This window comes from Sceloporus occidentalis, unplaced genomic scaffold (genome assembly GCF_023333645.1).
Source record: "Sceloporus occidentalis isolate IW3139 unplaced genomic scaffold, rSceOcc1.0.p SCAF_10, whole genome shotgun sequence".
NCBI classification, from domain to species: domain Eukaryota; kingdom Metazoa; phylum Chordata; class Lepidosauria; order Squamata; family Phrynosomatidae; genus Sceloporus; species Sceloporus occidentalis.
In genome coordinates this window covers 10,565,710-10,584,039 of record NW_028316990.1, presented here as the reverse complement: position 1 = coordinate 10,584,039, position 18,330 = coordinate 10,565,710, and the positions used below count along the sequence as shown (strand labels likewise).

The following is an 18,330-nucleotide window of genomic DNA, read 5'->3' as shown; positions in this document are numbered from 1 at the left end:
CCATGCGCTGTGAGGAAAGCCTCCGCCTGCTCCCCACCCAGCACCCCAAGGCTAACCACAAGCCTTTCAAAGGCTCGTGTATTTACAGACGGAGGCATGTCGACATCAAAGGGGATCACACATGACATAATTCACATTAAATGCAAGCAGGCGGACAATTTATAGCATCAATTCACAGAAGGTGGAGAGAGCTAAGGCTTGGTAATTATTTAATTCCTGCTTAAACCAACAGCAGCTTTGCCTCCAGGAGCACTGAAACAGGCAGGACTTGGAGGAGGATGTGGCGGCGGCAGTGGAGGCATTGCTGGCAGCCAGCTGATGCCAAGGCCTGGCACACGTCCAGGGCTTAGATAACAGACAGTGGGACTATTTATAGGCACTTCACACCAGAATGCTGAACGGAGGAGGAGGGGGTGTCCCTTCCACCTGCACTCTGCTGCCATTCAAGAAAAAGAAGGCTGAGCAGCAGGAGCAGGGCCAAGGAGAAGCCACTGAGCGGAGGGGGACGTGGAAAGGGCCGCTGGCTCTGGCACAGCAAAGTCGCCTCCAAGGTCTTCCCGCAACGCGGAGCCACAAACGCCTCCTCTGGAGCTCCCAAAAGCTCTCCAACACACCTGGATGCTTAGGAAATGAAGGCAGAGACCCCTGGGAACCCAAAATATTTCAGGCGATCTGCGTGCCTCACAAATGCTTTGCCCCACAACTGCCGGGGGACCATGCAGACATCAGCCCAAAGCCCCTGTTTCTGCGATGCCCGGGAGTGCTGCATCTGTGCCATCGGCAGACCCTTGACATCAACGTTGGCACTGGATAAGTGGCAACACCTCATCAGCTCTTCTACCTCATTAACTGAAACACATTAAAACAAGGGGCACTGGGAGTCGAAAATGAGACTATTAAACCAAGCTGATATAATCCTCATCAGCAGTGGGCAACCGGGCCACATCAGTTATGCTGAATCAAACGCAGCAACGGCTGATTTACGGGAGGTGCTGGGACCCCAAGCAGCCCTCCTCTGCCTGGGGCCATATTTCTCCATCTCTCCAGCAATCCTGCTCAGGCCCTCTGTGGGTTTTACCTTCCCTTCCATGATTTCTGTGAGATGGGAGTTCTGGCAGAACCCATGGCTCTCAGCCTATGGATGGAAGCTGCCACTAGACATGGCCATTCCCCCAAGAATAAAAATGGGAATTATAAGAAGACTAGGGCTGGGAAGGTCCTAAAGAGCAAAGGTATAAGTCTGAACACGAAAGTGAGCTTCCTCCAAGTCATCGTATTCCTCACCACCATGAACAGATGTGAAAGCCAACAGAAAGAGTATCTGCTCCTTTGAGATGTGATGCTGGAGGAGAGTGCTGAAGATACCGTGGATATCTAGGATATAATTGCTCTTAATAAATGAGTAACTAAGCCCATTACATTAAACCTGGAACAGTGCCAGCATCTCCAGGGAACAAGACCTCGGTCAGCTCCAGTTTGGAAACTGGAACCAGCCTACAAGGTGAGATTGGGACATTTCCAGATGGTACAGTGGATAAAGAAGGAGTCTAATGCTGAGTGTGAGAAAAAGGCACCTGGTGGGTTGGCACTTCCTCTCTTTTGGTGCATGAAGCCATGGTTTGGACCTGGTGAGGAGGGTCAGTTGCAAGCTTAGAATCAAGTACCTTTGAAGTATCAGTCCAGGAGACCGGGAGGTGAATGATAGGTGCAGAATTGGAACCAGTGGCACCAAAGACTGTAGAAGGTCCAAGACAGTGCCAAGACTGACAATGGGAACTGAAGGTGAGTTGGGCTTTCCTGTTGAGAAGGACATGAGAGCAGATTTCAACCTCTTCTTTGGTCTTGCTGAAACCTTCTGAATAGAAACAGATGGATGCAGAGCCATCTGTACCATTCATCTAGGATTTACTGGCAGCAGAGAAAAGACGACTGCTTGAAAGTCAAAGGACTGGCTGCTGGAAGGGACTAAGGATGCTGACCCCAGAATCAAAGGAGGGTTCAGTATCAACATCGGATCTAATGACTCTGTGGTTGGGATCGGCTGTTTCAGCAATAGTCTTGAGTAGATGATGACAGAGGCTTGTAGAGAGGCCTGTATTTGGTGGCTAATTCAGTGACTATATGGGTATTCTCCCACTGCAAAGACTTCTGACATGGCAGCTGATACCCTGAGGCCTGAGGGTGAGGTAAAGGGTTGACAGAGGAAATAGGAATCCATGTCATGTTCCTTACCCAGAAAGAGGTGGCAGTGGGAATGACCACCAGAGTCTGGGATCTTGCTCTTGCACATGGTACAACATGCAGAGACCCCTTTGAGCCCACAAGCTCCTATGGGGACAATTCTGAAGTCATCAGTTGACTGATGTGGGCAGTGAAGTTCTTCTGAAGAAAGAAAAATACAAACAAAGCCAAAAGCTCCAAGAAGAAAAGAGTAACAAATGAAAGGTCTGAATGAAGTGATTGACAGGTGACCCATTGGAGTATTACCTATGTGGGGCAGAAGGGTTGTGGGGTGTCCATCAAAAGGAGATTATTCAGCTCTAGAAGGTTCTGAATGCTGTACTGTGCATTTCTGTGACTCACAGAGATCACAAAGAAGAGCTACTGATTTCTACTGCTCTGGGTTCAAATGGTGACACCTGCCTGCTTACTAGAGCCAGGTGTCATGGTCCCCAGCCCAGAAGGCTTACTGTCTCAGACAGACAGAGAGAGGCAGATGGAGGGTGACTCCAAGGCCCACCTGTCCTCTTGTCCCCGGTTCCAAAGGCAGAAACATCAAAGGGTGTCCCATGAGTTCCTGCATTTAAAATGATAAACAAAAGATGCAATTGGAGGCTCTCTGAACAAGGTGCAGGAAGCCTGCTTAACCAGCGTGATCCATACCGACAATGAGCAACAACTGCAGGATTAATTATATGTGTAATTAGCATCCCCTCTCAAGAGGATTGGCTTTTTTGCTTCACGAAACATTTCCAGCTGTGGGTTGTTGTTTTTTTGGGGGGGGGGGGGGGGGAGAAGAGTAATGATCTTATTCTTGCATCCCAGACAAAGCCAAAGGATCTTTGGAGCATCATCCTGGTCCTTGCATCACCCAAAGGGACAAAGGATAAAGGGGGAAAGCCCAGCAAATCATGAGGCCACAAGCCAAGTCTCCAGCAGGACAGAAGCAACATCCAAGCTCTGCTGCAATGGAAATGGGTCGCAGCTCAAACACTGATGTGAAGCCTGGCCCAAGGCCACCGTTCCCTTGGATAAGCCCCACGGTACCTGAGGAAGACGCCTGAGAACAGCGGGGCTGCTTGGGAAGAGGAAAGGGTGCAAGACGTCAGCAGATGCACCAAGCTACCAACTGAGCCAGAGAGGCCAAAGCCAGGGCAAACTGGTTTGTTGGGGAGCAGAGCTGGCCCAGCTTTCTTCGAGAAAAACCAAGAATACTCATTTTAATTTCAGGGAAGGGAAACCACACAGACAGTAGTGGACTCTCTGAAGAGGACGATATGGGAAAAGGAAAGCCAGCTTCTCAGCAACCCAAGACTGGGAAACCAGGTCAGCAGAAAGATCGCTCAAGTGAGAACCATGTACAGAGAGCGCTAATGTCACTACAGTTCCTGTTCTCCCTGCTGGAAAGCTCCAGATGAACAACTTAATGGAAGGCACAAGGGAGCATCAAGCGACTGCTCCCTGCTGCCCAGATGAAGGCATCCAACCATGAATGTAGAAAGGGAAGCAACATGTTGTGCCAGAAGAGCCACCACCTTTCCACATGCAGCCTCAGCATTCAACAGCAGCAAGAAGTGGAGCTTTGGATTCAGGTTGGGAATCACAGAGCCAGGAAACTAGCACAACACCCTGTATACCTGCCACCTCCAAAAGCCAGTCTGGTAAATGACGTGGGGGCTGCACAGTCTCAAGAAGTTTCAAGAATAAATTAACAAACCAGTTGGGAAACCAAAGAACAAGAAGAGATTGGGTAAGCCCTAAGTACAACATGAGGAGCACCCATCAAAAACCCCACCAATCTGGCATGGCAGGGCATGGCATCCTCCAACATCACCTGAACTCCAGCAATTAACAAGTGCAGAACAAGAATCAAGAGTTCACTCCTTAACTGCGATTTTTATTTAATGACATGGGAGCCTCACAAACATTTCTGAATTACTCAGATACTTTAGGGGATTAGCTAGATGGGCCTTCCTTTCTTCTACCAGGCAAACACAGTTGAGTCTTGCATTTCTTTACCTTTCTTCATCCAGACGGCCCAAAGCACCTGCCTGACCTCTGCTCCTTCTGTGCCAGCTAGGAATGATGTGGGTGGCATTTGCAGGGGCCTTGCCAGTGCCATGGGGCACTCTCAATAGTAGTGGGGCCCACAAGGCCACCTCCAGCTCCTGGACAGTCCATTTCATGCACGTCTGGCACCTGGCACCAGAGTGCACACAGTGCACAGAAGCCAAGGAATTGCAACTCGAGGGTGAAATGGCAAAAAGGCAGAGCAAGGAGGATTGCAAGCATGATAAGCCTCACGCTCTCTCACCCAGGCAGCATCTGGAGAGGATTTTCTCCAACAGAGAGGCAAGAACTCGATTACATCCAGTTAACTGCACTCTAAACTGATTATGCATGTGCCAGGCTAATGGATTATATTAGCAAGAGAAAAAACAACATCCCACCAATGTACCACGCAAGGTCTGGAGAGAAAAGAAGCAGCTCCTGGACGGTCCTCTGGCTCCCAGTGACGGAAGCCTGAGCACAGAGGACAGAGAGGGGGTCTGGTTGCCCTGCAACTCCTGGGTCCATGCAGGTGTCCTGTCAATGGAGGCCAATGCTTCCACCGATCAGGGCCTCCAGGAAGGTTGGACTACTGCCCAGTGCAGAAGCCGAGCTGAGGGAGCTAAGCCTGCAAGCTGGGTATTTTGGCTATCACTTTAATGGAGCAAGGAACTTGCCTCCTCTTTGCTAAGGGACAAACAGGGTGAGGTGGCGGTTTGTATATGTGGAGGACACAGAGATGGCATTTATATTTGGGGGAGGGATGGGGCAATTCTCAATAGGCAAGTGATGAGCAAGGCAGAAGCAGGAGCAGAAGCAGCAGCAGCAGCCACTCACTAGAAGGCCGCATTGTGCTGGGCCACAGGAGCAGCTGCAGCCAGACTCTGCTGACCCTCTGGACACAGACAAGAGGTCCACCAGGAGAAGCTTTTCCAGCAGAGACTGGCCAAGTTCCCCTCCAGGGCCAGGGCCTGGTTCACTAGCCTGACTGGGAGGACTGGGAGTCTCATCAGCACACATGGGAGCAAAGCTGTGCTAGACCAGACACTTGACAATGGTTTATTCTCTTCTGCTGAAGCTTCAGCAGATGGTACCCAGCCATGGGCACCACAACCGGCACAGATACAGGAGGGTTGTTGTTTTTTTTGGCGAAAGGGACCAAAAGCGCACCTGCCACCAATGCCTGCAAGCAACATCAGGAGGACAGTTTGCTTCAGGAACAGGAGGAGGAGGAGGGGTGGAGGAAGGTAAACATGTAGAATGGAAAACTGAAGAAAACAGACGCTGAAAGCAAGACAGACAACATGCGTAAGTGAGTGGAAGGTACATGAAGTGAAGCTGCTTAGATTTATGGCAATTTGTACCTGATTGTTCATACTAAAGCCATTATGGGATGATTAGAGAAAAAGGTGAAGCTTTAAGTCCAGGGAAAATCAATAGAAACGTCTGGAGCAATTCTGCTGTGCGAGTGAAAGGACTATTTACTGTATGCAGAGGTTCTTGTTCCCAGCCTACAAAGATGCAGTCAAAGGGAGGGGGGGCAAGAGAGCAGGAATTTGAAGCCAGAAAAAGTGGGCAAAGAAAGGGGCACTCAGGGTCTACAAGAGGAGGCGAATTACTCAACTGCCACCAGGGTCCCAAATGCCCACTCACTGTGTCCCCATAGGCCAGAGTTAAACAGTAGTACACACACAGTAGAGGGATGGCATGTGCAAGGCATGAAGGACTCTGCACCATGGAGGCCCATCTGGAATCCAGCAAGGAAGATACGGAGACCCACTCAGTCCTCTGGCCAAGCTACTCTGCCTCTGCTGCCTGCCCCTGGGGTGGCAGGAATCTCAGGTGGCATATGTTCAGGGGAAAGGCCACCCACCCCACAGCCCCAGTATGGGAGAAAAGAGGAGGGCCTTACCTTGTAGAGCTTCAGGCTGGCCTCGTGCCTGGAGTTCACAGTGTGCAGCCGCAGCTTCTCCAGGCTGTTGGTGTAATAGTCACAGGCATTGCACTTCAGGTGCACCGGGTTCCCAATGGCCACGCACTTGAGCCTCCACTCGTTGGCCTTGCCCCCCTCCTTGATGTGTGCCACCAGCTGGAACTTCTGCACATGTTTGTCCGTCTTGCAGTGGAGCTGGAAGTTGGCCTTGAGCTGTGTGTTGTAGCGGCACAACCTGCACTGGTAAGAATCCCCCATGACGGCCTTCCACTCGTCCTCTGGAAGGCTGCGCTCCATGTTCATGTGCAGCCCCAGCAGGTCCAAATTGTCCGTGGTGAACCTGTTGCACACAGCGCACTGGAAGAGCTTCAGTGAGGGGTCGTTGGTCTGTGTGAAGGTCTCCCCCAGGTTCATGAGCTCCTCAGACACCAGCTGCCCACCCCCGAGACGCATGTCCAGGGGGATCTCTCCTCCCACTGTACAGAAAAAGAAGACAGGCAGTCAGAAGGGCTCTGCAGAAGCAAAGCCAGGAGGGAAGAAGGCGGCCTCTCAGCAGCGCTTCAGGGCCAAAGAGGCACCTTAGAGACTCTGGACCAAATGTGCTCCCTGGGACTTCGAGGGGTGAAGGCATGGGCCACAAAGGGGAGGGTGGCGGGGAAGGAAACACGGCCCCCAGCCCCCATTTTGTTCCAAGGCCTGAAATGAAAACATGGAACATCTGGATAAGAGCTGAAAAGGCAGGGCACATTTTCCCTTTCCTCCCTAGGAGTGAAACAGGCTACTTTAAAAAGAACAGGTATGAAAAAGAACGCTATTCCCAGGTCATACTGTCAAAGTTAGTATTGGATCCAAGAAAGTAACATGAGTGATTAACACCAGATTACTAAACAAAAAAATATTCTCAACACAATGTTGGAAAAGTGCTTTCAGAAATACTACAGAGAGGTAAAAAACATCTTCAAGTATTTGTTCTCATCTAGAAGTCCCACCAAAGACATTAGAATCAAACAGTAGCCATGGCACTCTCCATCTTCTCTTTCCACTGGCCTCAGACCTCTCCATCTGGGACACCAAGTTAAATTAAAGTGACAAAATGCCTAAATGCCACACACACACACACACACACACAGAGAGAGAGAGAGAGAGAGAGAGAGAGAGAGAGAGAGAGAGATCAAGGAAGAAGATATACTGTACAGAGGTCCCCAAAAGCTCGCTTCAATCCACATGTTCCTTGTACTTTTAGAAAAGCATGAAGCTCAAATAGAAAGTTTGGGGAACAGAAGCAACTGATCTTTCAGACATTCACTCTGGTTCAGATGACCAGACCATGTTGCAGCAGTCCTTCTCAAGAATATATCCTCTTAGACAGAGTGGGATATAAATTTAATAAGTGCAAGACAGTTAATGCTGCCTACTGTGATGGTTGCACTTGCAACGTGATGCTACTAAGCCTTGTGTTTTTGGGAGAAACCCTTGCCAAGCTTCCCTTTGCAGCAGTGAGGACAGGACTGCCTAGCCTACCATGATAGTAGTTCAGAGATTTCATAAAAATGAGCTAAACATCCAGAGTTATTGTTATTCCTGAATCACATTAAAGGCCTGTTACTTTCTCAACACTTGTACACATTTGTAATATGCCTATATGACCACACTATGTTCTATATACCATTTCTAAGCACAGTTAATACATTATTCCTTCTGTTTATTGCAACATTAATGGTTTCTGTTTTCAGGTTTCTCTCATTCCTGTTTTCTCAGCTTGCAGAATGTATGATCCATTTAGTACATTGCAAACCAGCAGTTCCACCTCTGACCTTATGCATATTTGTAATTTATGTCTGAATAAAAATCAATGTATTTCTACTTTTACATTTAAGATATTGTACCAAGTTACCATTTTATGCACTCAGTTATACATAAAGTTGGAAAGTACACTTGGGACAACAAATATTGCATAGCTTTTAGTGTCCCCCTCAAAGTTTTCTTCCAGAGTGTGAAGATCTCCTACAATTGTTGTAGTCTGGAGGACCACTTAAATCCTCTCAGTTGTTACTGCTCTGCACCACAGAACATGTGCTGTGGATTTCCTAGAGCGTTTAGAGGTTGTGCAGGGATCTGGTGTGAAGCATCACTAGTATTCTGCTATCATCCAGATCTTCAATGGAGTTAGATAAAACGGCGCTGAATAACTGTCTGGGATCTGCCTGGATGAAAGCTACTCAAATAACAAGCCGAAGCTAGGAGCCATAGGAGACCAGAAACAGACCAGTGCAAGTCAGAAGTCAGAACAAACCATGGTTCAGGAAGATTAATGACGATTTGGTGTGATGCGCACATTCATAAACCACAGGCTGCTGCATGGGGGAGATGGCAGTGAAGCAAAGAGGAGCAGAGCATCATTTGCCAGCTGGAAGCTCTCACTACAGCTCAGGTCGTAAACTATGATTCACGCAAACCATGATTTTGTGTGTCACTCATTTGTTGAGGCAGGAACAAGGCAAGCAAGTAGGCCAGAAGGGAGGAGGTAGGGAATGCAGTTCTCTAGTTGCACTCTCCAGCCAGCCGAGAAAGTCCTTGGGTTGGAAGGAGAGCAAACAGAAAAGAGTCCACCTTGTCCTAAGCCCCTGTGGACTCCAACAGAGAGGACAATGGCCTGACCATTGGACCCGACCCTTGTCCTTCCATGGGCTAGTCTCCATCTCAACCTCTCCTCTTTGAAATGGGGATGAGCAGCCCACCCTTACAGAGAGATGAAGCGTGGCGTGTACAGTACACTAAAATGGCAGCAGAGAACCAAGGAGGGACTGTAAGTGAACGTGCAATAAAACAAATATCCCCCCCCAACATTGGTACAGCCTCCTATACAATGATTACATACATAGGCATCTTACAGACCGAGAGACACATGCACACAAAGTGCTCTATCTCAATTGGTCCCATGCGAGGAAAAACATCATCTGCTTAGACCAATGTTTCTCAAGCTTTTTACCCTGCAGGGACCTTTGAAATAATTTTCTGGTCTCAGGGAATGTCTACATAAAAAGACATTATATCTACAGCTCCAAATGAAGAGTTTATCTTTTGCACAAACATGATTTCCTGTGGTCCCTGGCTGAGAAATCCTAGCTTTGACTATTGGGAGTTTGCATGGGAGTTTGCCCTTGCAAACTCATTTTGTGCGCTCAAGTCGGTTGCCTGCCTGCTCCCTCTGGCCACTTCCAGTCTTCCTTGCCCAGATGCTTTTAGCCCTCTAAATCCCTTTTCTTCTTTGGCAGGGGCTTCTTAGCTGCTATAGCCTTTTCTTCTACAGCAGCTACAGTCACTCCATTCTCAAGGCCTAAGCAAAAGTAATCCCCGCTGAACCATGGAGTTTGCAATGTCTTATTTTTAAAAAACAAACAAACCAACAACACTCAAATATGTCAAATAACAAGTGGACCCTCCACGGATCTCTTGGACAAGAGACTTTGCATATGCAAAGACCATATATGCAGCTTTCTGGAAAGGCTGTCACCTACAAAAGGAGGATATTTCAAAATTTCAAAGACAACAAGAACAGCCTCTCTCTTCTGCATCTAGCGCTTAGATTAGTGAAAGAAATATCATATGCATTATTTATCTCTCCCTCTCTCTCATTCTCTCCCCCATCCATTCCTCAGCATTATTTTTAGAGCAGGTCATACCAATATTCACTGGTTCACACAAAGCAAAGATAAGCCCTTCCATGGCTCCCAATGTGCATGCGTCAGGTGATGTGAAGAAAGCAGGCTGCATACCAGGACAACGTTGTACCAGTGACCCTATGCCCCCTCAGCCCTTCTGTCCAGTTGCAGCCAGTGCAGAGTCCAAGCCAGCCAGCAGCTCCTATGCCCTGCCGCTCTGCCAGGCGCTACTCCATTAAGGCTCCTGCATTAGGCCTGCCCTTTCAACACACTTAGAGGCATCCACAGAGAGGAGGAGGAGGAGGAGGAAATAATTTGCTCATAAGTCAGGCTCAGGGAAGGCTGTCTTGAGAAGACCCCTGTGACTGCCTTGGGCACACCAGCAGAGGTCTTCAAGAGACGCTCCATCTGCTCCAAGCAGTGTTTTCAATGCACACATTTCAGCAAAAGCCCTCCCCATAAACAGACCATTTGATTTATTTTTCAATGAACACATAAACAGCTAGCCCACTGGCCATGCAGATGAAGAACTCATAGGATATGCGAACCTTTCAGTCAGGCCCACTGAAAACACTTTTCCCAAGCACATCTGGAGCTAGACATTACATTACCACAATCACTAAGGTCACTAAGATGAATTGTGGAACCAAACATGGGCATTTCTAGCCATGGTCTTGTGCTAGGAACCACCTAAGTTCACCCTAAGAAACAAAGGAGCCGCAGTCTGGCCTCCTGGCCTTCGCACAGCAACCTGGCTTCAGAAATAGGGCATCGTGCCGCCAAAGGACCTACAGTGCAAACCTGCCTGGGAAATTCCCTTTACAGAAACAAAGATGAGGGTTCTCTCTTTTTTCTCTCTCACCACATTCAGGTAAAAAAATGAAGGTAAACGCTGCTATACTGATACTAGCAATATGGCAACAGCATGATGCAGGTAATCATTAACATGGTGAGACTTAAGTCAACTTGCATTTTTGATGACTGTTAAAGAGAAGAGAGCTTTGTCCATTTTAACATTTTAGATTTCCAGCCAGTACCAAAAAATCTGCCTTCCCTGTCTTTTCACAGTGATAGAAGCTAAAGAAGCTAGAACCAACCAATAAACCTGGATGTGAAGGACAGACAAGGTCCCAGGGTATCTACAAAGAAGGTCTTCCTCCTTGGACATCTCCTTTTTCACCCATCTAGCCTTGCCTCCCCTTTGCAGCAGCTTTCACCAGGCCACCAGAGCTGACCACCAGAGCTACCACATCCTTCCTTCCTCAACATACTCTTGTCCTTCATGAAGGCACAGACATTTTTAGAAGAGGCAGGCGGCTGCTGAAGGCCCCTGAAAACAGACGAACGCTCCCAGGCTTCAGAAAAAGCAGAGATTCAATGTCATGTCCTGCTCCCTCTTTAGCTCTAAAGGCTGAGCCCCCACAACTGCCTCTGCCCATTTCCAAGAGAGGAATGGCTGCAAACCCGCTCTAAGAGAGAGCAAGCCAAGGGTCTCCAGTGTGGGGCACATTGTCCTCCCCTGAAGGCAAGTCCTGAACCTCCTCAGCATGTGCCCACAGAAGCCAAGAGGGACCCTGAGCAGGGAAAAGCCCCACAAGCAAACCTGGACAGCCCCCTCCCCAAAGTGCATGCTTCCCTGTCCAGACCCACCCAGAGACCCCGGCACAAAGAAAGGTCACCTCACCCAGAGATGGGGCCAGGGAGGCAATGGCGTTGCTGGGATCCAGTTGGAAGCCGCCCATCAAGAAGGGCCCCTCGGAGGCCGTGCTGTCCATCTTCAGGTTGGGCAGGGCCATGTTCTGTGCCAGGTAGTACTGGTACAGCTCTGCCTCGGCAGGGAGGCTGCCCAGGCCCAGGTGGCGGTTGTGCTGCATTTGGCTCATGTTCTGCTGAAGCAGCATCATGTTGTGCATGTGCTTCTCACTGGTCATGTGGATGCGGAGGTTCCTGGCAACATTGGTCTCATAGTCACACACCTCACACCGCCAGGTAGGTTTGCTTTTTGGTTTGGTGGGGGAGGGGGTCCCACAGCTGCTCCCAATGTTTACTGCTGCAGCTGCGGCTGCGGCGGCAGCGGCGGCTGCGGCGGCAGCTCCAGCATTGTGGCTGAAAACTTGCTCCCCACCCCCGTTTTGCAGGTTTTGCATGTTGTTGAGATGCTTGTCAGACTGCATATGAATACTGAGGTTGCCTTTGGTAGTAGTGGAGTAGTTACAAACCTCACAGCGGAAAGGCTTGTAACCACAGGTGTAGCTCTCACCCCGTGCGAGCCGCGGGTGAGGCTGCCCGCTTTTGCAGTAGCTGCAGGTGCCCCCGGGCTCTGGGTGCTTCTCCTTCATATGGGCCTCCAGCGTCTGCTGGTACTTGTAGTGCCAGTTGCACTTGGGGCACTTGAGCGTCTTGCATGAGTTCCGCGAGTGCATCATGGTCATGTGGCCGCCAAGCGAGCGCGAGGAGCCGAGGACAGTGTCGCACTTGGGGCACTCCACGCCACTCCCCGAGGGGCACTCCCCACCCGCCAGCTCACAGAGGGGCCCCAAGTGCTGGTGATGGGCCGTACAGACCCCGTCCTCGCCCTCGAGGCTCTCATTTGGTTCTGTTAGTGAAGCATTGTCTTTATTGGCACTTTCTTCGCTGAAGTCCAGCCTCCGGCTGCCCTCACTGCCTTCACTGTTAAAGCTTAAACAATTCCTCCTGTTTGTACCATCAAAGACAAAGGAAGAAGCAGAATTAGAACTAGAAGAAGCTGTGCCCCGGGACATCGTCTGAAGCACGTTAGGCATTAAGGGAGAAATGCTTTGGTTTGAGAGAGCAAGGTCCTTTGGGCTGCAGCCACCGCCTGAAACAGACCCAGATTCTTCGGGAGGCCTCTCCTCCAGGTCGTCCTCCAGCTCGCTTGCAAACAGCCCTTTGCACCCTTCCTCTTCCTCCTCCTCCTCTTCCTCCTCCTCCATCTCCTCCTCCTCCTCCCCATCCTCCTCCTCCTCCCCATCCCCATCCTCCTCCTCCTCTTCCTCCTCCTCCTCCATCTCCTCCTCCTCCATGTCCATCTCCTCCCCAGCTGGCTCCGCTTTCTCTGAGAGGCTGTCCTGGACAACAAGGTCTTGCTTCTCATGCTCTACTACTACTACTACCCCACCAGGGTCCTTCCCCTCCGAAGAGCCAGGGGGGCTCGAAACCAGTGGGCCCAGGGGGACTGAGGTAATTGGTGTCTTCAAAGCTGAACTGGTTAGCCCTCCGAGGTTCAAGAGGCCTGGCTGCGGTGCTTCGACTCCACTGGCAGCCCCCATCTGGGCACCCTCCTCCCCTTCCACACGGATCCCACTGAACTTGCCATAGAAACTGTGTCCAGGGCCTATGAGGTTAGCGGTGGAGACTAAAGGGCGTGGAAAGTTTTTGGTTTTTGGTTCCAGAAAGCTTACAAGGGGTTCCTTGTCTTTGCCTATCCCTTGGATGAGTGCGGAGATGTTCTTATTGCTAAGAATTTTCCGCTCCTCCTCGCTCAGAGTCATTCGGTGGTCGTGCACCGCGTGGGTCACGAACGAACGGACATACCCAAAGGAGAGTTTGCACAAGAAACACATCAGGATGGGCTTCCGCTTCCCATACAGCACAAAACTATCAAATTTGGACAGGTCCACATTGTTGGGAACATCTTTGGATACACAGGAGCTTTTGGCAGAACCGTCGCTGTTCAGGTAATCCTTGTTGCTTTTGTGGCGCACATCAAAAACGCGGAAGCTGTGCAGGACAGGGCTGACCCCTGCCAGGGCTGAGGTATTTGGGAAGGCATGGTCTGAGCCCTCAAACCACTTCCCAAAGGATGAGGCTATGTGAAAAGTGTTGATGATCTGTGGGTAGACGGGCGTAGTGGCGGTGGCTTCGCCTGGCTTGCTTCCCGTGCCGGGGAGAGAGTTCATAAAAAGGGAGGGCAGCGTCCCACCGCTGGTGCCGGTGCCAGCCCCACAGGAGCCCCCACTCTGGACCAGCTGGCTGAGGCTTTCGACAATGTATGCTGAACCGTCCGGCTGGTAGACAATCTCCCCAGCCAGGTTCTCCACGTCGCTCTCGTCTTCTCCTTCCTCGCCAGTCTCGCTCTCGCAGTGCACCTGCAGTGGGACGAGGGGCTGGGCGCCAGGGCAGTGGTGCTCCATGTAGCTCTGCAAGCTGGCGAAGGAGGCCAAGCACTCGTTGCAGCCGACCTCCTTGCTGGCTGGCTCAGCGCCGGCAGCCCTTTCTGGGGAGGACTCTCGGAAAGAAGCCCGCAGGCTGTCTAGGGCCCCATGGTTCTCCACCGCAGAGGGCTCCATGTTAGCGGCTGTGCTGGGGAGGTGCAGGCCACCTTCACTCCATTGCTGGTGCTGAGAGAGAGCACACCCATTGTCCTTCCCCAAGATGACCGGTGAGTCACAGCCTTCCATGGCATGGCCTGCATGGAGCGTTCATGGCCCCCAGTACGGCTTGGACCTACAAGCAGAGAAAGAGAGGAGAGGCAGGTCAGTCAGGAATAAGCACAGACCGCATGTCCACACAGAGCAGTCACAACATGCACAGGTTCAGCTTGCCCAAAGGAGCAGCTATGGCCTGCTGCTAAGCCTGGAAAACACAGAGGGAGGAAAGCAGGGGTGAGCAAGGCAAAGGAGAAGGGCAGAGTCACTGGGAAAGGCCCTCCTCATCCCAGCACCAAAAGCACCTCTGCATCTCAAACCACTTCTCAGCCTTTGCCCTAAAAGTGGGGTGTGGGGGGCTACTGCTGAAGTGCTGGCTTTCTCTCCTGGCCATGCCAAACCACCCCGTCCTGCTTAGGCTGGACAGGGATGAATCCGAGATGGCTCCCAGCTCCTGAGGACACAGTAAGGAGGCTAATGTGTCATTGCACTGAGCTCCTATGGCTGCTGCTACTGCAAGGTGGTTCCACCCTCAGGATGATGGAGAGCCAGCACAAGAGCATGTTGTGCCACAGTCCCTGCAGGCAAGGGCTTCTTGGGCTACAACAGAAGCCAACCCTGAGACGGTCTTTGTTTCTCCACTGGCAATCCCACCACCTGCACCCAGATAAACAATTCAGCCAAGCCAAGCTCAAGAGATGCATTCACGGGGCTGCTGCCACCATACAAGCAGACGACCATGCATGGAAAGTGCTGCAACAACAAGGAAGAAACAACCCAGCTCCCAGTTCATTCAGTTCCACAGGACACCTTCTGAAGCCATGCAATGGCCATGGCCATCCCTGTCTACAGACGTCTGTGGAAGAGAAGAGGGTGGCATGGAGGCAGTAACCAAACAGGGGTGGAAAGAGGTATGTGTCCTCAGTAGGATTTTGGCAGGGCCATGCAGCCATGGAGCACCAACTTGGCCAGAGCTGCTGACCAGCTTGGCTCAGCCGTTCCCTGCTTTGGGGCTGCATGGAGGCTGGAGCCAAAGCAAGCAGGAAAGTCGCTAGAGGAGGCTGCGATCCCAAAGTGTGACACCAGCTTCCCTTTCACCGCTGCCAGTCTCTCTCCGAGCCTACTGCTCCTGCGAATGCACACACCTGTGCCCCAATCTTCCCAAGCACTTCAGGGGACTCAACATCTCATGGGATGAGAAGGCCTTGCATGGTAACAACTCCCCCCCCCCCATGGCCCTAGGTCTCAGCCAGGCAAGGCAAGCACTTTTCTGGCAACCCACTCTCTGAAGACCGGAGGCAAATGGGCAGCTTGGAGGTCTGCCCAACAAGATCCTTGAAAGTGACAGGTCTTCTGAGGGCAGAGTCCCTGTCTCCAGGTCCTGGCCATACATGCCACTTCTCTGCAGTTGTGTCCTGCCTCTAATCTCAGTGGACCCAAAAGCTCAGGAGACCCTTACATGGATTTCCTGCTTTCTGTGAGCTCTGTGCAGAAGGTTCAGCTAAAAGCTTGTACAAGGGTAGGTGACAGCAAGACCCCAGGCCAACAATGACCATGATGGCCAAGATGGAAGGCCAAGAGGAGACAAATCTGGTGCTGCCTGGACAAGCGTGGCTGTGAGAAACCCCCACCTGATTGGCTGTGAGCGGCCTGACTGACAGTCTGGACCAGAAGGGTTGGCAGAGCTGATGGGGTGGGAGGGTTAACAGCCTGATTGTAAAATCAATCTCATAAATGCTTGGTAAGTTACAGGAACAAGCGGGAAGAGAAGGCTGCGATTGATAAAGGACTGCAGCTTTGATGCTGCACTAGGGACTTGTTTATTGACAGGAAAACCAATCTCCTCTGCAGGGCAGGCCAGGCCAGAGAAACCGGCAATGACTTCCCAATTAATTGGTGGGCTTTTTGGCCTCCCAACTGCCCTCTACCTTGCTCCCCATAGCCAGCCAAGCAAGCAAGGAAACAGGGCATGCAAAGGCTCCCTTCCATCAGTCCAGCCTTCTTGTTTGCCAAGGCTCTGCAACCGGCCAGAGCCAGATATTCTGCCCCAGAAATGGTGCCTCCTTTCAGAGGGCTTTTGCAGCCACCCCGTTTGGGTTGCCAAATCTTTAGGGGCCATGGGTTGCCTTGCAAGCCTCATGAACCCTCTCAAGCCAAAATGGAGACTGTGCATCTGAGCTGAGCTCAGGCTTAAGACTGCAGAGGAGGTCCAACTTTCACCTCCGCATCCAGTGCTAATTCCTCTTCCTCCACCAGTCAGTCATTAGGAAAAGGTAGCTCTTACTTAAGGAGGCAGAAGTCAACTAGTCAGGTCGATCATGGCACTGGCTGTAAACATGTTTTCCTGTAAAATCAATGGCCTTCGGTTAGAGAGAGCACTGCCTGGGAACCTGAAGCCATGCTCTCCCCTCCTCCTGCCCTTGGGCTCCTACTCTCACAGCCTCATTTCACATTTAAAGAGCTCTACCTGGACCCCATTCTACGGGACAATTATTGACTGGTCTCAGATATCCTCTTTTTAGGGCAAGGTATTGGAGCCCATGGTGGCCTCCCAGCTCCAGAGGTGTCTGGAGGAGATGGACTATCTGGATCCATTTCAGTCTGGATTCAGGCCCAGTTATGGGAGGAAGACAGCTTTGGTCACTTTGGTGGATGTCCTATGCTGGGAACTGGACCAGGGGAGTGTGGGTCTGTTGGTTCTGCTGGACCTCTTGGCAGCCCTCAATACCACCGTCTGTGGCATCCTTCTAGCCTGCCTTGCCAGGATGGGACTTAGAGGCACTGTTTTACAGCAGTTTTGTTCCTTCCCAGAGGGGGAACCCCTAAAGAGGTGTTGGGGGACTCCTGTTTGACTTCTTGGCTGCTGGCCTTTGGGGTCCCCTCAGGTTTCAGTTCTGCTCCCCCTGCTATTCAATGTCTCCATGAAGCTTCTGGGAAAGATTGTCCAGGGTTTTAGGGCCAGACTCTTCCCCACCTAATTCTAATGAAGCTATTTCTGTCCTAAACTGGTGCCTGGTGAAAGAGACTGTTTGGTCCTGAATGAGGTACAGATAAAGGTGGGCTCAGTCCACAGAGTGGTTTTGCCTTTGGGAGCTTGGAGCCTACCGCTGCTATGTTTTCCGGAGCTTGGGCAAGTTCCTTTAGACCAGTAATGTATCGAAACCTTTGTAATTGCCATTCTTGCAGGCTAGAACAAATAATTTCCCCATCTTCCTCCTTGCTGTGAGTTTTACAATCTGCCATATTCACCGACTTATTCAGTGCTAAAAATGAATGTACTTTTTGGGATAGAAAGTGGCATTTAGCACATCTGGAGAGTACAGTACTAAATTGGAGAGGGCTGCTCTTCACGCTTACCAATGAGTAGATCACAGGGAACTCTGTGAGACGTGCCTCTGATGAGACAGGCCTGGGATGGCTCTTTCCCTTCCATGAGCAACAACACTTTCGGTCCCCAATGAAGGACAGGGGGCTTATTGGAAGGGCTCAAGCCACAGCTCCCCTCCTTGCAGACAAGACGTGGCAGTTTTGCAGCAAAGACCCTTAGAGGGAAACCAAACCCTCCTCTGCTTTGCCGGTAAGAGCAACCATGGCCCCTAAGTGGGGTCAAACCCCATGAAGCCAGCTCTGCACCAGAAGCTGCTAGAGGCTGGGCACGTGCGCCTTCCTCAGCAATGCTATTTCCAGCACAGACATCCACTCAGACTGGAACTGAAAGCAGCCAGCCCAGCCAGCTCTACAGGGAACACACATTAACCTCTATGCTGCGGTTGCAACAAGGGTCAAGCAGCTTTGGGAAGCGGCCGGAGGGCAGGGAAGCAAAGGACCACAGCGGACCTGGAAGGAAGGAAGGAAGGGTTCTCCCTCCCCAGTATGGATCATTATGCCCCCTCTGACCTCAGTTTCCCCTGGCCTGGAAAAGGAAGGTCTTGGGTAGTGCCAGCCAGAGGCAGGGCAAGGGGTCCAGGTCAGCTAGAGGCTGCCCATTCTCCAGGCTGAGTGGCAGGAAAAAGCCCAGGATCCAGGGGGCCATGGGTCCTATGGTGAGGTGGCCACCTGGAAGGGGGCTTTCCTCCAA

General features: G+C 51.1%; 1 protein-coding gene across 1 annotated transcript in view; it reads right to left on the bottom strand.

Moving 5' to 3' along the window:
* ZFHX3 (zinc finger homeobox 3) overlaps nucleotides 1–18,330 on the bottom strand; it is a 231,408-nt gene that overhangs the window by 47,427 nt on the left and 165,651 nt on the right. Inside the window, exons 4-5 of the mRNA XM_089540250.1 lie at nucleotides 11,549–14,331; nucleotides 6,182–6,678 (exon numbers count right to left, since the gene is read on the bottom strand). Coding sequence (XP_089396376.1) covers nucleotides 6,182–6,678; nucleotides 11,549–14,285 — 3,234 coding nt within the window. The 5' untranslated portion in view covers nucleotides 14,286–14,331. The remainder of the gene's footprint in view (nucleotides 1–6,181; nucleotides 6,679–11,548; nucleotides 14,332–18,330) is intronic.